The sequence below is a fragment of the Microtus oregoni genome, unplaced genomic scaffold (assembly GCF_018167655.1).
Source record: "Microtus oregoni isolate MIOR12 unplaced genomic scaffold, Mior012 000008F_ref0000371, whole genome shotgun sequence".
In the NCBI taxonomy this organism is placed as follows: domain Eukaryota; kingdom Metazoa; phylum Chordata; class Mammalia; order Rodentia; family Cricetidae; genus Microtus; species Microtus oregoni.
Window position 1 is genome coordinate 47,703,601 of NW_024543067.1, and position 16,671 is coordinate 47,720,271.

General features: G+C 43.0%; 1 protein-coding gene across 5 annotated transcripts in view; it reads left to right on the top strand.

Annotated features, from left to right (window-relative positions):
• Prdm10 (PR/SET domain 10) overlaps positions 1 to 16,671 on the top strand; it is a 100,888-nt gene that overhangs the window by 39,532 nt on the left and 44,685 nt on the right. For all 5 annotated transcript variants that reach the window (XR_005974738.1, XM_041657200.1, XM_041657201.1 and 2 more), the window contains exons 5-8: positions 5,050 to 5,263; positions 6,786 to 7,027; positions 8,898 to 9,101; positions 15,592 to 15,664. Coding sequence is in view for 4 of the 5 variants with exons in the window: in XM_041657200.1 (XP_041513134.1) it covers positions 5,050 to 5,263; positions 6,786 to 7,027; positions 8,898 to 9,101; positions 15,592 to 15,664 (733 nt within the window). In the remaining variant the exon portion in view is untranslated. The remainder of the gene's footprint in view (positions 1 to 5,049; positions 5,264 to 6,785; positions 7,028 to 8,897; positions 9,102 to 15,591; positions 15,665 to 16,671) is intronic.

Sequence of the window (16,671 nt, forward strand, 5' to 3'; positions counted from 1 at the left end):
TATTTCTGCCAACTACATGAAAATGCCCATTTTCAACACTCTACTACTGGCATATTTACATTCTTTTCAAATTTTGCCAATCTGATATGACAAATTATATTTTGTTGTTTTAATATTGAGACATATTTTAATTGATGGGTTTGTTCCCATTTGCACCTCAAAGGTCCCTTCATCTTCCTCAATCTCCAGAACCAATCTGATCCTTTGATGTTTTGTATGAAAGGAAAGTTGTGCTTAGATTGCTCTGTGAACCCTGGTATTCTAAGTTAGTGTGACTGTAGTTGTTGGCTTAGACTCTTGCTTGAGTTTGTTCTTCATCCTCTTCTTCATTCTGGGACCAAGTTTAGGGCCTTGAACCTGTGGAACACACAATCTACCACTGAGCTATAGCCCTATCTCTAGCTGTCGCTGTCTCTCCTTCTTTTCTTCCTTTCTTCTTCCTTCCTTCTTCCTTCCTGCCTGCCTTCCTGCCTTCCTGCCTTCCTTCCTGCCTTCCTGCCTTCTTGCCTTCCTGCCTTCCTTCCTGCCTTCCTGCCTTCCTGTCTTCCTGCCTTCCTGCCTTCCTTCCTGCCTTCCTGCCTTCCTGTCTTCCTGCCTTCCTGCCTTCCTGCCTTCCTGCCTTCCTGTCTTCCTGCCTTCCTGCCTTCCTGCCTTCCTGCCTTCCTTCCTGCCTTCCTGCCTTCCTGTCTTCCTGCCTTCCTGCCTTCCTTCCTGCCTTCCTGCCTTCCTTCCTGCCTTCCTGCCTTCCTGCCTTCCTGCCTTCCTGCCTTCCTTCCTGCCTTCCTGCCTTCCTGCCTTCCTGCCTTCCTTCCTGCCTTCCTGCCTTCCTGCCTGCCTTCCTGCCTTCCTGCCTTCCTGCCTTCCTGCCTTCCTGCCTTCCTTCCTTCCTTCCTTCCTTCCTTCCTTCCTGCCTGCCTGCCTTCCTTCCTTCCTTCCTGCCTTCCTGCCTTCCTGCCTTCCTGCCTTCGCTGAAAGGTTTCTTTTTTGTCTTTAGTGATGAGAAGATCTGTTTGAAGCCCTTCTTATGTATTCATTCCTTTGTCTTTAGTAGAGGTACCAGTGATGTGCAGATATGGAAGCATCCACTACTCTTTATTCCCAAAAGTGAGCATGTGTGATTCCCCACACACAGAGAAGAAAATATGCTTCCCTGATAATTGGGCTCAGTAGGAGTCACAAAGCATTCTGTCATATTCACTGCTGTCCAGTGTCATTTTCTGTTTCTCTTCTCAGATGAATTGTGTCCTGAAATGCGTTTGTGTACATTTGATTATCACAGGGTGCCGTTAAGTGGGAAGAAAGTGTACATTAAGTTTAGCGAATTCTTTTTCCTTTTGCTGTGTTTGATTTACAGTGGTAAAATATATAGGACTAATAGCCTCATTTTAAATTCCTTTATTCTGTGTAAACCAGGCGCACATGGGTCCCTTACCCACAGCCTGACCATTACCAGGAACATGCATGCATTAACTTGTTGCCTAGCATTCAAGGAGGGGTGAGGTAGGGGTATTTATCTCCTCTGCTGCCTTCCTTGAATAGACTAAATTCCTCAGGGGCTGTTGTGACACAATGGAAAAACCAAGTAGTGGCAGAACTTGAATTTCGTGTCTGCAGCTTAGGGGCTGATAACATACCTCATCTCAGTGGAACTTCGATGCATACCTAGTGCTCAGTGAATACCAGGTGAACTTGAATTAAACTAACTTGCAGACCATCCCACTGTGCGTTCAGGTCGGTGCTATCTACAAATAGACAGTTCTTACAAAAGAAATGCTCTTTGATGCCTCTCCTGCTTTTTCCATAGTGGTTGTGCTTCAGGTATTCTGTGTTCGCGCCTGCTTCAGCACCAGTCCTCAAAGTTAATGCAGAAATGGGGAGAGGGAAAGGTTGTCACTGTTTCCATGCCAGCTTTCTCAGCAGTGTCCAAGCCACCGGCAACCTTGCTGAAACAGAATTCTTGTAACTTTATCTATCGAGAAAACTTACTGCTGTAACTTTAGAGTAACTCTGAGTTGCTTAGTGCATCTTTTTGGTGGGCTCTACAGAGAGAAGAAGACTTTACAAGGAGCAGAGGTTATGTGTGCTGTGGTTCAATGTGTGGTGACATGCATCCCTAATACCAGCACCGAGTGTAAGTGGCCTAGAGTGGAAGGCAGTGTAGCAGACTGCTCAAGGGAGAAGGGAGCTGCTTCCTTGCAGGTTGTGCTGAGGAGGCTGAGTCTGCACTGCCAGAAATCCCGTTCCTCTCCTCACCTTTAGGAGATGACTGTGCTATATTTATTGAGGCTGAGGCAGAGTGTCTTCCTGTTTCCTTCCCCTCCCCCATAAAAAAAATTTTCTGAAAGTCCCCGAGGTATACAGAGATAGAATGTTGTGTTAAAGTTGTGACCTTTGGGTTAAATGAATGTATGTTAAAACACACGCAGGCCACGCAAGCAGGTGCATACCTGTTATCCCAGCTACTTGGGAGGTGGTAACAAGAATCATGAGTTCAGTTGGGTGGTGGTGGCACATGCCTTTAATCCCAGCACTCAGGAGGCAGTGCAGGCAGATCTCTGTGAGTTTGAGGCCAACCTGGTCTACAGCAAGTTTCAGGACAGCACAGAGAAACCCTGTCTCAAAAAACAACAAAACAGCAACAGAAAAGACATGTGAACTCGCTAGGGAATAAACAGGCAAGATAATCAGCTGGAAGTCTGGCTGTATGAAAGATGATGGGATGAATTAGGAATTCTGAGTCCTTGGATATTTGAATCATGGGACGATTAGGCTTTTTAAGAAAAGATTTATTTATTTATTTATTTATTAATTATGTGTACAGTATTCTGTCTGCATGTATGCCTGCAGGCCAGAACAGGGCACCAGATCTCATTACAGATGGTTGTGAGCCACCATGTGGTTGCTGGGAATTGAACTCAGGACCTTTGGAAGAACAGGCAGTGCTCTTAACCGCTGAGCCATCCCTCCAGCCCCTAAACTTTTTTTTTTTTTTAAATCGAGTCCTGTGGGAAAAGGCCTAGGTTCTGACAACAGAAGATGTGTGTGGGGAGATGTCATTAGGCTGTTCCTAAATGTTCTGGCTGCCTGGGGGAGGAAATGAGACCCAGAGTTCTTGGAGAACTAGACTCTGTCTCCAACTGCTGCTGATTTTCAAAGCACAGGAGGGTCAGGGCACCAGATGTGACTTGTTGGGAACTAGAACATGGTTGCATTTAGAAGGCAGGCAAGGGAGTAGCATCCTAGCAGAGGAAAACCGCGTATGGGGAGATAAAGAAAAAAGAAGAGGGAACATTTAAATGGTGCAGTGACTAAGAAGGACATGGGTTGAACATGACCAGGTAGTTTATAAAGTTTTAGCACCCATTTTGTAGGGTGCCATTTGTTTTCTGCATATGTGTTGAGCAACTTTAATCCTGTATGTCACCCAAATGTTTACTTCCTTGCAACACTAACTTGAGTACAAGAAAACACTTACCTCTTTCATTCTTTCCAAAACACTTAAGCCTCTCCAAGTGTTTCAAAGGAGAGCTATCAGCTATGAAATTGTACTGACTTGTTATACCCTATATTTAGTTTTAAAAGTGAAGTGGGGATGTAGCGTAGTGGTAGAACATTTGCCTAGTATGTAGAAAGCTCTGGGTTCCCTTCCTAGTGCTGAAGACAAGACAAAACAAAACACTAAGGTAAAATGAACTAGTCCCAGCTACTTAGGAGACAGGAGGATCACTTGACTCTAGCAGTTTGGAGAGCTTGCCTGGGCAACATAGTAATTTTGTTTCTGAAAAATAACAAACATGACTGGGGAGATGGCTCAGTGGCAAAAATTCTTGTTGTATAAGCATGAAACTTCAGTTTGGGTTTTAGAACCCACATAAAAATGGGAATGGTGGTGGGTGCCTGTGCCGGTAACCCCAGCATCAGAGACAAGTAGATATGTATCAGGAGTTTGTTGGCCAGCCAGTCTAGCTGAATTAATGAGCTCCAGGTTCTATAATAGACCCTGCCTCAAAACTTAAGTGGGATATTAATGGCTTGGCTCAGTGTCTAAGAACATATACTACTCTGCTAGAGGATCCAAGTTCAAATCCTAGCACATACATCAGGTGATTCATAGCTACCTATAACTCTAGTTCCAGGGGGATACAGCATCTCTGGCCTCTGTGGGCACCTGATTCATGTATATATTTATAATTTTAAAAAAAGATGGAGAGTGATTAAAAAAACTTTCCAGGAAGTGATAGTACATGCCATTAATCTTAGAACTTGGGAGTCAGAGGCAGGTGGATCTCTGTAAGGTCAAAACCAGCTTGGGCTACAGAACTAGTTATAGGACAGCTAGGGTGCTGACACAGTGAAGTCCTGTCTCAAAAAAACAAAGCAAAGCATCAACTCAATGTTTATATCTAACTCCCACATACTCATGCATAGGCAAGTGTGCCCACTCATGCACACATATATGTGTACATGACACAAGCATATAAGTTTCTAAAAAAGCAAAGTAATTGAAAAAGCCATGTATTCCCTTCCCTGACTGGTAGTCACTTCTAAAAGGAATGAGGGACTCTTGCCCCAGATTTAATTCATATATGAAGACTGAAATTCCCACACATATCCTCTGAAGGAGACAATGGAAAAATGCTGTGTGTGCACTTGATGTCTCTGGAGGGAGGGTAGAATAGGTCCATTAAGCCAATGTGAATTGTCTTATACAAGCAAGGAGAGGAACTAGATTTGAACCTGTTAGATTCAAATTCAAACTAGATTGAACCTGTGTGTGTCAAAGAGAGACCAAGGCTTCTCAATCTGCCCAGATATGGGACAGAAGGGGAGGAGGGAGGGTGGAGCTTAAAGGATAAGGGCATTAGACATCTGAAAGGCAAGCACACTTTTCTTCAGAAACTTCTCTTGCAAAAAACTAGTGTAAAAAATAGATCCTGCCAAGCGTGTGTTTGTTGTGCGTGCATGTGGGTCCCAATTGACTTAAAAGAGGTACCTGCTTGCTTTGTCCTTTAAGTTTATGTCCAAGCCTCATTACCTGTACGTAACCAGGTGCTGCCTTCCATTGAGAGTGTGGATGGTTCCGACCCTGACCCTCTGGCAACTCTGCAGAACCCAATTGCTAGACTAGATGCAAAAGAGGAAGAGGATGAGGAAGAAGATGAGGATGAGGATTCGGAGGAAGAAGAGGAAGAGGATGCTGAAGACACTGATGTGGATGATTGGCAGCCTGACCCACCCCGGCCTTTTGACCCTCATGATTTGTGTAAGTGCACGCCCTGGACTCTCCCAGGAAGATGTGTGTGAATGTAAATATGTGCACAGCAATTATCCATCCCATATACCAGCTCGTTATCTCTGTCTTCCCAGCAGCCTGGAAGGAAGTCATGACCATTGTTTTTGTTTTTTCTCTTTACTGATAAAGAATCTGAAGCCCAGAGGTGGTTAGGTGCCTGTCCAGGGTCAAGTGAGTGGACAACCAGGCATCCACACCTGGGCTCTGAAATTGCTACACCGAGTCGGCCTAGGTTGGGTCTTTGCATTGTGTTGCTTGTTTCTTTCATGGAATCGTTTAAGAATACTTACATGTTCTCAGGCATTGGAGCACAGATGCACTCGACAGCTTTTATAGGCAGGCCTCTTTCTCAAGATCATAACTTTGAGTGCCTTGAAGGTCTGGACTCTAGCTCTGGGTAGCTGGCCTCACCAAAACTGTCCTTCTGCCCTGCCCACTCAGGCCTCTGTGTTTACCTACCAACTCATTGTTTATTTCTGTGGATTTTTGTGCCCACGTGGCAAAGACTGACCTCATTTACTCGAGTGACTAAGGCCCTTTAGAGTTGGCGGCTTTGCGCTTGCCTCCTAGGATTTCTGTGTTGGTAAAGCTTTCTGTATGGGGCCAGTATTCAGCCCCATGTAACAAAGAACTTCATTTTGTTTTTCTTTGAATTTACAAGTTTTCAAGGCAACTCTTTAATCAAATGCACAGAAACCTACTTTATCTTATAAATATTAATACAAAGTTAGTCTCCATTACTTGAAAAGTATAGAAATTGTGAATCTCTAAACCAGGTCATCACATAGCCAGAGGGGGTGTAACATGATGAGTATGAACTGTTTGGCCTGGTTCCTCTGGTTTGGGGCCCTGAGTATATCTTCTGAGCTCCTCTGGCAGAGGGAGTGAGCATACCAGCCTGGCTTGAGGCAAATGGAGAATTCAGCCTGAGCTGAGAATGTGTCCCGAGGGCTAAACTAAAGGTGCCATCTGAGTAATAAAGGAGGCATTTTGGCGATGCTCAGTGTAGCATCCTCTGGCCTTGCAACCTGACATGGACAATTACTGTTTGCTTTAGCCGGTTATAGATTCTCGAACTCACTGAGAGGAAGTGGATTTGGGTTGATTCCCCAACAGCTTTGTTAAAATAATTTTGTCTCATCAGATTTCTCAACATTTAACTAGTGAGCTTTTCTTTTCTTTTTTTTTCTTATAATTGATTTGTAAATTGTGTCTACTGTTTGAACCACTATCCAGCAGGGAGATAAGTTATGACTTGCATATTACCTTTAGCAGGTATAAGGGATTAGCATGATGTTAGGAGGAAATCCCAGCATTCTTGCTGGGCTGTTGAAAGTAATGCCTTACCATGAGATGACGGAACCCTTGTAGGGGTTAACTGAAGTTTGGCCTGAAAACGTTGGTTTGGGATTTTTTTTTTTTAAGGTCATCCCTTTTATTGTTGAATCAAGAAGTTTTGAGGCATTTGACTTTTTCAAGCTTTCTCTTGCAGGGTGTGAAGAGTGTAACAACGCGCATTCTTCTGTGTGCCCAAAGCATGGCCCCTTGCATCCGATCCCTAACCGGCCTGTGCTCACTCGGGCAAGGGCGAGTCTGCCTCTGGTCCTCTACATAGACAGGTTCCTTGGGGGAGTGTTCTCCAAAAGACGGATTCCTAAGCGCACCCAGTTTGGCCCTGTAGAGGGGCCTCTGGTCAGGGGGTCGGAGCTGAAAGACTGCTACATTCATCTCAAGGTAATGGGTTTTCTCCCACTTCCTTGTTCGCTAAGACTTTCCAAGAGGCACTCATCTGTTTCCACCTCAAACCAACTATTTGCTAGTAATTTTCTTGGCATGCTTTAAGTTGCTTAGGAAGCTTGCTCTTTGCCTGATGGTAGTGGCTGCTGCTTGAGGCCTTGTCATTTGGAGATAAGTAGTCCTGGGAGCTAGAAGTAATATGCTGGGCTTTCATCCTAAAACATCACAGGACGCTTGTGGGAATAAAGCACTGACCATGCAAGCACAAGGACCAGAATTCAGACCATCAGCACCCGTATGGTGGCTCCGAACATCTAGAATACTAGTCCTAGGTGATCCGGTGCCTTCTTCTGGCTTCTATAGGCACCAGGTATTCACATGATGCACAGACATACATGCAGGCAAAACACTCACACACATTCAGTAAATAATAATAAAAAGCCTGGAAAGTATGATGACCCATGTGTAGTTCCAGTAATCTGGAGGTGGAGGCGGGATCCTAGGAGCAGGTTAGTTGAATTGAATTAACAAGCTCAGGGCCCACTGCCTTAAAATAAAATGAAGAGCTGTTGAGGAAGATACTCAATATCACCCTCTGGTTCACACACGCATGTACATACATGTGCACACTGCACAAACCTGCTGTGTAGCTTAAATAATGGAAATGTACTTCTCAAAGCTCTGAGGACTGCCAGGCAAAGATCAAGATGTTGGCAAGATTGGTTTCTGCAGTGTCTCTTCTTGGCTTTCAAATGCCTGCCACTTTGTGTCCTCACAGGTTCTGCCCCTGTGTTTGTCTTCATATTCCCTCTTATTGGATTATAGCCTTCCCTGACAGTGCCAGCCATGTTAACTTAATCACCTCTTTAAAGGTCTTGACATAGATGTGGTCATATTCTGAGGAATCAGGATTATAGGATTCCTGAATGAATTTTTTTAGGGCTTGGGGTGGGGGGGGACATAAAATTAAATTCTTAACGGAACCCTGTGAGGTTTTTCTCTGTAGCCCTGGCTTCCCTGGAACTTCCTATGTAGACCAGACTGGCCTCAAATTCACAGAGCTCTACCTACTTCTGCCTCCCAAGGCACATGCGACCATGCCCAACTGTATTTTCTATTCTAAACAAAATGATGGTAGAGGGCTGCAGATGTGCTTACGTGGTCCAGTCTATCCTGTAATCCCAACATTCAAAATGCAGAGACAGGAAGATCAGAAGTTCAAGGTCATTCTTGGTTACACAGTGAGTTTGAGGCTAACCTGGGCTACATGAGAGCCTAGCTGAAAAAAATTTTTACTTTAGAGCTGGGTGTGGTGGCACACACCTATAATCCCAGCAGTTGTGAGGCTGAGGCAGGAGGATTGAGAATTCCAGGGTAGCCTGGGCTACATATCCAGACCCTAAATCCCAAAGGAAGACTTTAACTAGCATACAGAGAAGCCTGTGACTATATGTACTCTGTGTGTGCTGGAATGGTTGCCTAAGACACTTTTAGTCTTGGAATGGGTCTAACCTGTGGCATTCTTTGTGGTAAAGAATAGTTCACAGAAAATGGCAGTGGAGGAACACTGCTCAGTGGTTAACAGCACTTGCTGCTTTTTTAGAGGACCGGGGTTTTATTCCCAGCACCTACACGGCAGCTACAATCATCTATAATGGCAGTTCCAGGGGATCTTGTGCTCCTTCTGACCTCTGTGGGCTCCTTGCATGTGGTGCACTGTCAAACACTTAGGCACACACATAAAACAAACTAAAAGTATATTTAAAAGAAAAGCATAGCTCATCAGGGCCGGAGGGATTCAGCAGTTAAGAAGGTGTATTGCTTTTCTAGAGGACTCCAGTTCAGTATATCTTCTCTTTGGTTACAGGTTTCTCTTGATAAAGGAGACAGAAAAGACAGGGATTTGCATGAAGACCTGTGGTTTGAGTTGTCTGATGAGACCCTTTGTAACTGGATGATGTTTGTGCGCCCAGCCCAGAACCACTTAGAACAGAACCTGGTAGCTTACCAATATGGCCACCATGTGTATTACACGACAATAAAGAACGTGGAGCCCAAGCAGGAACTGAAGGTACAGAACTGGATCCTCAGCAGCCTGCTAGCCAGAGTGGTGATAAGGGCTCTTTTCTATAGAAGGATCCTTTCCTGGTTATTCTTTTTTTATTGGGTGACTTCAGCCTTCCTTTTGCTTCCAGGATCCCTCTCCCCCACAATTACAAAAAAAAATCTGTGGATGTTCAAGCCTCTTATGAAAGTATATGTACAGAGCCCATGTCTGTCCTCCCAGGTGTCTCAGATAATTTCTAGACTATTTATAATATCTACTGCTAAATAAATGCTGCATAAATAGTCATTATACTTAATGTATAGGAATAATGGCAAACAAAATCTTCACTTCAGTATGGATAGTGATTTTATTCATATATTTTCATTCTGTTGTTGTCAGAACCCTGAATCAGCAGGGCTAACTGTACTGTGTGCTGAATACTTTCAATAACCTGTCAATGAAACAGTATGGAAATAGGCCACTTTTGTGTTCTTCAAGGGCCTACAGCAAGGCATTGAATAACTGTGGTGAGAGCTGGTAATGGTGCTGGGGTGACTGAAGTTGCGTGCCATTGTATGTACTAAGGAAGAATTGAGAAATGGGAGATTTTGTAAAATGGAATTCAGACGTACGTCTAAGATTCCTTTTCTTTATCTAAAACCTTTTTCAGCTGGGTGGTGGTGGCGCACGCCTTTAATCCCATTACTCGGGAGGCAGAGGCAGGTGAATCTCTGTGAGTTCGAGGCCAGCCTGGTCTACAAGAGCTAGTTCCAGGACAGGCTCCAAAGCTACAGAGAAACCCTGCCTTGAAAAACCATAAATAAATAAACAAATAAATAAAAGAAAAATAAAAAAATAAAATAAAAACTTAACTTTTTCAAAGAATTTATGTGCTGGCTTCTGATTTCAGAAATAATTTTGGGGAATAATTGTTAGAACTTATTTATGAACTCAATGACATAATAAAAATTGTGCTACGATTCTATATGTAGATGAACATTGTTTTTTTTTATTCTTTTCCACTGATGGGGATTGAATTTGTGTACTTGTACATGACAGGCAAGCAGTCACCCCCTCATCTACACTCCCAGCCTGTGGGGTCTCCCTGCACAGCTCATGCTGGCCTTAAATTAAGATTCTCCTAGTCTTAGTCTCCCTAGTACTGCTATTATAGGCATATTCCACTGTCCTCAGTTGACATAGAGGTTTTGTTTGCATTAGAGTCTTTAAAAATACTTTTATTAATTCTTTGATAATTTCATGCAGCGCACTTCGGCCATAGCCACTCCCACTTCCTTCCATTAGCTCTTTTCAGCTCGGACTGCATCTCCCTACCCCACAAAACAGTTAATAACCCGTTGATTTCCATTTCTGCTGGGGCATGGGCATCCACTGGATTGTGGCCAGTCTACTAGAACTCACACCTTTAAGAGATAGGACCTTATGTAGCTCTGGCTGGCCTCTAACTCGCTATGCAGCTAAGAAATACCTTGAATTTCTAGTCTCCTCCTTCCATCTCCCAACTTCTGGGATTACAGGTGCATACTACCAAGTGTAGCTTCTAACACATTTGTAATAAAGAAAAAGGCCTGAAAAGAATGCTTCTAGTTTGGAAATACCATTTTGCTCACTTTCCCTCCATCCCCTGTTCTCTAGGTGCTTGGTATAGAACCACTGAGCTGCATCCTGAGTACTGTTTTCTCTTTGGAAATAGCAGGTAGAACTACAGGGGTAATGATGGACAGAACCAAATTAGAATAGTTAGGTATAATAAATAACCAAGGCCGGTGGATCTGGCTCAGTGGTAGAGTACTTGCCTATCATAAGCAACACTCTGGATCTGATACCTAGCACTACAACAAAATAAAACAAGGCTGGGTGTGGTGGTGGATGCTTTTAATCTCAGCACTAGGAGGCAGAGTTCAGTACCAGGCTGGTCTGCATAGCTAGTTTTAGCCCAGCTAGGGCTACATGGGGAGACCCTGCCTCAAAGAAAAAAGAAAAGAAAGAAGGATCCCAATCAAGGAAGCAATTGAATGGAGATTTTTGTAATGCAATTTGTATGTTTACATGTAAAAATTGGAAGAGTGTTTTTCACATTCAGCCTCACTAGATGCATACAGAGAAATGCAGGAAGAGACCTTGTTTGGAAGAAACAAATAGTAAAGACCTGTTAAAATAATTTCTCAATGATTTGAAAAGTGCTTAAAGGGCTCAACTATAGCTTGTTGGAGAATGCTTGCCTATTGTGTGTAACATTATAAGTTAGAATCCTCAGCATCACAGAAGATAAGATATGAGTTACTATCTTTGTTACTTTAAATTAGCAGAAATAAATGGGTAAAGTATAATAAAGATGAAGGTTTTAAAACACAGACATCAAGCAAGACAGTGGTTGCACATGCTTTTAATCCCAGCAATGGGAGGCAGAGGAAGGTGGATCTCTGAGTTCCAGGCCAGCCCCGTCTACAGAGTGAGTTCCAGGACAACCAGAGCTACACAGAGAAACCCTGTCTCAAAAAACAAAACAAAACAAAAAAACCAAAACCAACCAACCAACCAACCAAACAAACAAATCAGACACCAGGGACTGGTAGAGAGAGGCACTTAGACACAGGCCTGGTGACATGAGTTCAGTTCCTAGATCTACAAGTTGGCAATATAGAACCAGCTCCTGAGGGATTTTCTGACCTTTGTTGTACACATATCCCTTCCTGCACTTGAACACAGGTGTATACACACACACTCACACATACACACACACACACACACACACACACACACACACACTAAAGTAAACAAAACAGACTTTGGATATAGAGTTAGATTCCTTTGTAGAGTATGAGTATTTATGAGTCAGTATAAAAATAGTCTTGTCCAAGTGAGACAAATCCTTCAGTTGATCTGAGGAAACAGTTACAAAAAAAGTTAAAACTAGATATATTAGAACACAATAATACTTTATTTCCAGACTCTAAGATATAACAGCTTGGGGCTGGAGAGATGGCTCAGTGGTTAAGAGCATTGCCTGCCCTTCCAAAGGTCCTGAGTTCAATTCCCAGCAACCACATGGTGGCTCACAACCATCTGTAATGGGGTCTGGTGCCCTCTTCTGGCCTGCAGGCATGCACACAGACAGAATATTGTATACCTAATGAATAAATAAATATCACAAAAAGACGTAACAGCTTTTAAGATGCTCCATTAAGAAAATTGTTGTCAATTTTTCTTTTACAGTTCCTTCATAAAATCAATAAAATGATTTTTTCATCATTATAAAAGAAACTACTTTATATTTGATTAGAATTCAATTAAAAATTATGCTCCACCAGTGCATGAATAATTGGGCACATTGAGCCCCAAGTACTATTCTTTTAAGACAGGGTCTTACTGTATATGTCTGGCCTGGAACTCACTGTGTAGCCCTCCCGTTATCAGACTGCCTAGCTCTCTTGTCACAGCCTCCCAGTGTTGGGATTACAGGCTAGCCCACAGTGTTGGACATCCTGAAATATTTTCAAAGTAAGTATCACACTCTTGCTTCTGGAGTGTTTACCCACACACTGCTGTCCTGTCTGCAAGGCTGGACACTGCATTTTCCCATTTGTTTGACTTTCTCCTGAGTTGAATTGTGCATGGAAATTAATGAGGTCTCTGATCAAACCATCAGGAACTTCCTGACGATTCTGCTTGGTGCCTTAGTGAGAGCCAGCAGATGCTCACCAACCTTGTGTTGCTTTTAAGTTTTTATTCCTGAATCCATTCTTGAGGGAAATGACAGGTTTGGGAGCTTTGCTTTCATCACGTAGCAATTGTATACAAGTCACCTAGCCCAGGAGGAGGCAAGGACAGCCTAAGGGATCAGGCTAGGCCTGTGCAGAAGTGGGAAGCAGGCCACTAGCACTAGTTGCATCAAGGCTGTTGGGTGCCAGGGTGTGAGATACTTTCTGATTCCTCTTCTAACAACAGCAAAGTGCCCAGGTGATCTTTTTTGTTTTGTTTTGTTTTTGGTCCCTCCCCCCAACACACACACACACACACACACACACACACACACACACACACACACACGGTTTCTCTGCGTTAGTCCTGGCACTTACTCTGTAGACTAGGCTGGCCTCAAACTCAGAGATCCGCCTGCCTTTGCCTCCCAAGTGCTGGGATTGAAGGTGTACACCACCACTGCCTGACTTGTAGTAGGAAAATGACAAACTTCATAAAACTGTAACCAGAGGGGCATAGTTAATTGTGGAACACACATTGTGCAAAACATTGTGCTATAGAAGTTCTCCTTATATAAATACTCTCATATATTTAATGCACATAAAATTATACACAATTAACTCATTTAGCCATTAATACATACTGTATGTTTCCTACATTTAAAAAAGCAGGCTTTCTCTGTGTTTATCAGACTTGTATCTAGAAGGAGAGGTAAACAGAAAGGTGTAAAACATACAGTATTAAGTAGAGTAAGTGTTATGGTGCAAAGAGAGCAAGTAACAGGGCAAGGACCAATTTGGGTTTGCTGGATTGGAAGACTGGCTAGGAGATGAAGGCTGGGGATGGCAGAACCGGAAGGACCAACACTGCATTCCTGGAGTCAGGACAGCTCCAGGCTTTCAAGCTCTGGGTTTGTTTGGGTAGGACCTCTTGGTCTGCCGTAAGTAGTGACAAGGGCTAGTGTGTAGCAATGTAGCAGGGAGATTACAGTGTTCTTTGGAGATCATTATTATGCTTTTCAGGTTTATCATAAAACAAGAAGCCAAATGGAAACCCATAAAACAAAACCCAATTGTGTTTTTAAGAAGAGCATCGTGGGACTGGAAAGATGACTCAGGGGTTAAGAGCACTTGCTGTTCTTACAGAGGGCCCAGTCTCAATTTCCAGCAACGACATGATGGTTCACAGCCATCTGTAACTCCAGTTCCAGGGTCTTTGATTGTCTTTTCAGACAAAGCACACATGTGATATGCAGACAAAATAGTCATATACATGAAATAAACAGAAGAAAGAAGAAGAAGAGGGCTGGAGAGATGGCTCAGTGGTTAAGTGCTCTTCCAAAGGTTCTGAGTTCAATTCCCAGCAACCACATGGTGGCTCACAACCATCTGTAAAGAGGTCTGGCGCCCTCTTCTGGCCTTCAGGCATACAGACAGAATATTGTATACATAATAAATAAATATTTAAAAAAAAAAGAAAGAAGAAGAAGAGGAGGAAGAAGAAGAAAGACAACTATGGCAGAAATGGGAATTGCAAGGAAGAAGGGAGGGTAGTTAGAAGGTGAGGTGGTATTCTAGGCAAGAGATGGTATTGGAATGAATCTAGTAGCTGAAACACTGCGTACATAGTGTGTCACATCTGAGGACAGTCCTTGATAAAGATACTGAAGCAAATGGAGAAATAAAAGATGCCTTAGGTTTTAAATCTAAGTACCTGTTGGGAGGTACACAATTTAAAATCGGAGATGATGAAGGCTGGCAGCAGTAGAACACTTTGCTAGTACATACAAGGGATTGCATTCCCAGCACTACAGAAACAAAACAGCAAAAGCCATTCTTGCCTAAATATTAGAGATAAAGCTAAGCATGGCAGTACAAACTTGGAATCATAGCTCCTCAGCAGGCTGAGGCAGCAGGATTACAAGTTGGAGGCCAGTCTGAGCAACATAGTGAAATCCTGTCTAAAAATATAAAAGGGCTGGGGATGGGGCTCAGCAGTAGACTGTTTGCAAAGCATGCACAAATTCCAGGGCTCAATCTTCCAATCCACATAGATGGCATATGGTACATAAGCCTATAATCCCAGCACTCAGGACCTAGGAACAGGAGGATCAGAGATTCAAGGCCATTCTCAACTACTTATTGAGTTTGAGGCCAGCCTGGGGGGGGGGGAGTAAAAAATTTAAAAAATAAAAAAAATAAGAAGAGAGATTTAGGAGTTATTAACGTGGAGTTAGTTGAAAATGGGTATAACACCAGGGGAAACTAAGAGGACTCAGGGTTTAGGCTCAGCTTTGAGGGGCAGCAATATGTAGAGGGACAGGGCTGGAGGAAGGTGGCAGCCAGGGAGAATGAACAGAAACAGAAGCTAAGGGGACACAAAGGAAGACCAGCCCCAGAGAACACAGGAGCTTTTGGTATAGTTCCACCTGCAGTTCCAGTGTTAAGCTGAGTGACAGTGTCTATGATTACAGTTGTATAAAAATCCCATATTTAAATGTAGAACTTTAAAAGGATGTTTTATTTAGGTAAAGATACTAAGCCTTGTGAAGTTTTTAAATAACAAAAACATTTTTTAAGAAGGAAGAAGAAAACAGGCAATGCATCCGGATCCTAGATGTTCTGATGGGTCCATCTGCCTGCTAGGTATCGTGGGGGCCCAATGTGGCTGCTGTTGTTAACGGGTGTGCTAGTTAAAATGCCCACACATGCAGGCAGGAGACGTCATTTAAGCATGCAAAGCACAGCTGGTGACATCTGTTGGGTCTTGATGGTGTCCTTGGTTCTTACAGGTGTGGTATGCTGCATCCTATGCTGAGTTCGTGAACCAGAAAATCCATGACATATCTGAAGAAGAAAGGAAAGGTGCCTAGCCTTTTGCGTGTGCCTTTTTACATGAATATAATACTGTTATGTAGCATCTGATTTTCCCGTCTCAGTGTATCTCCCAAGAGTAGGTTTCTTCAGAGCTACACTTCTCCGATTAATCCTAGGATCAAATTACAATGACAGCTTTGCATTTCTTCCCTGGGTACTAGAAAATAGTATTTAATATAACGAAATCCTCTCGCTATCCATTGAGAACCTTAGAGTCAGAGGAAGATTCCCATCTGAAATTAATCATATCTGAACACATAGCAAGGTAAGAACTGACCTTGTTTTTATTGTAAATGTGATAATGTGAAGTATAATATACCTACAGAAAGATACACAGATAATGAAGTGTATCCCACTTGGTTAATTTTCACAGTGAACACACCTGCATAAAAAATCCCCAAGCGTCCTGTCCTGATTTCCAGTATCCCGCACTAACTGCTTATTAGCGAATTGTTCATAAACCATGTTGCGCTACATGCACATTTTTTGTGTTTGGGCATCTTTTGCCTGAACATACTCTTTTCTTTGTTTCTGGAGCTGGGAACTGAACCTAAGGCCTTGGGCTTGCTCAGCAGGTGTTCTCCCACTGAGCCAAATCCCTAACCTCTAGGTGAACATAGTTTAAAAATACATCCACATTGTTATCTAGAATGTTAATTTTGTATTATCAATGCTGTTAGTCTCTCTACTTTTGACTGAGTAACAGTTTGTCTACCTTGTTATAGATTTAGTTTTATGGTGGTAAGTACTCAGACTTAGGTCACATTTCATAGGTGAAAGGGTTGAAGGCATAGTCTTCTGGAAGACTCACTTCAGACACCAGCTCCAAGGTTCTGTGGTTCCCAATGCCACTCATACTTCTAGCCACAATTTAGGGGACTCCCCATACCCTTGTAGGCTTTATTATTTATTAGAATGAATCATGGGACCTGGGAAAGTACTAAATCAATGATTAGAGTTTTATAATAAAGGATATACACCAGGATCAGCCAAAT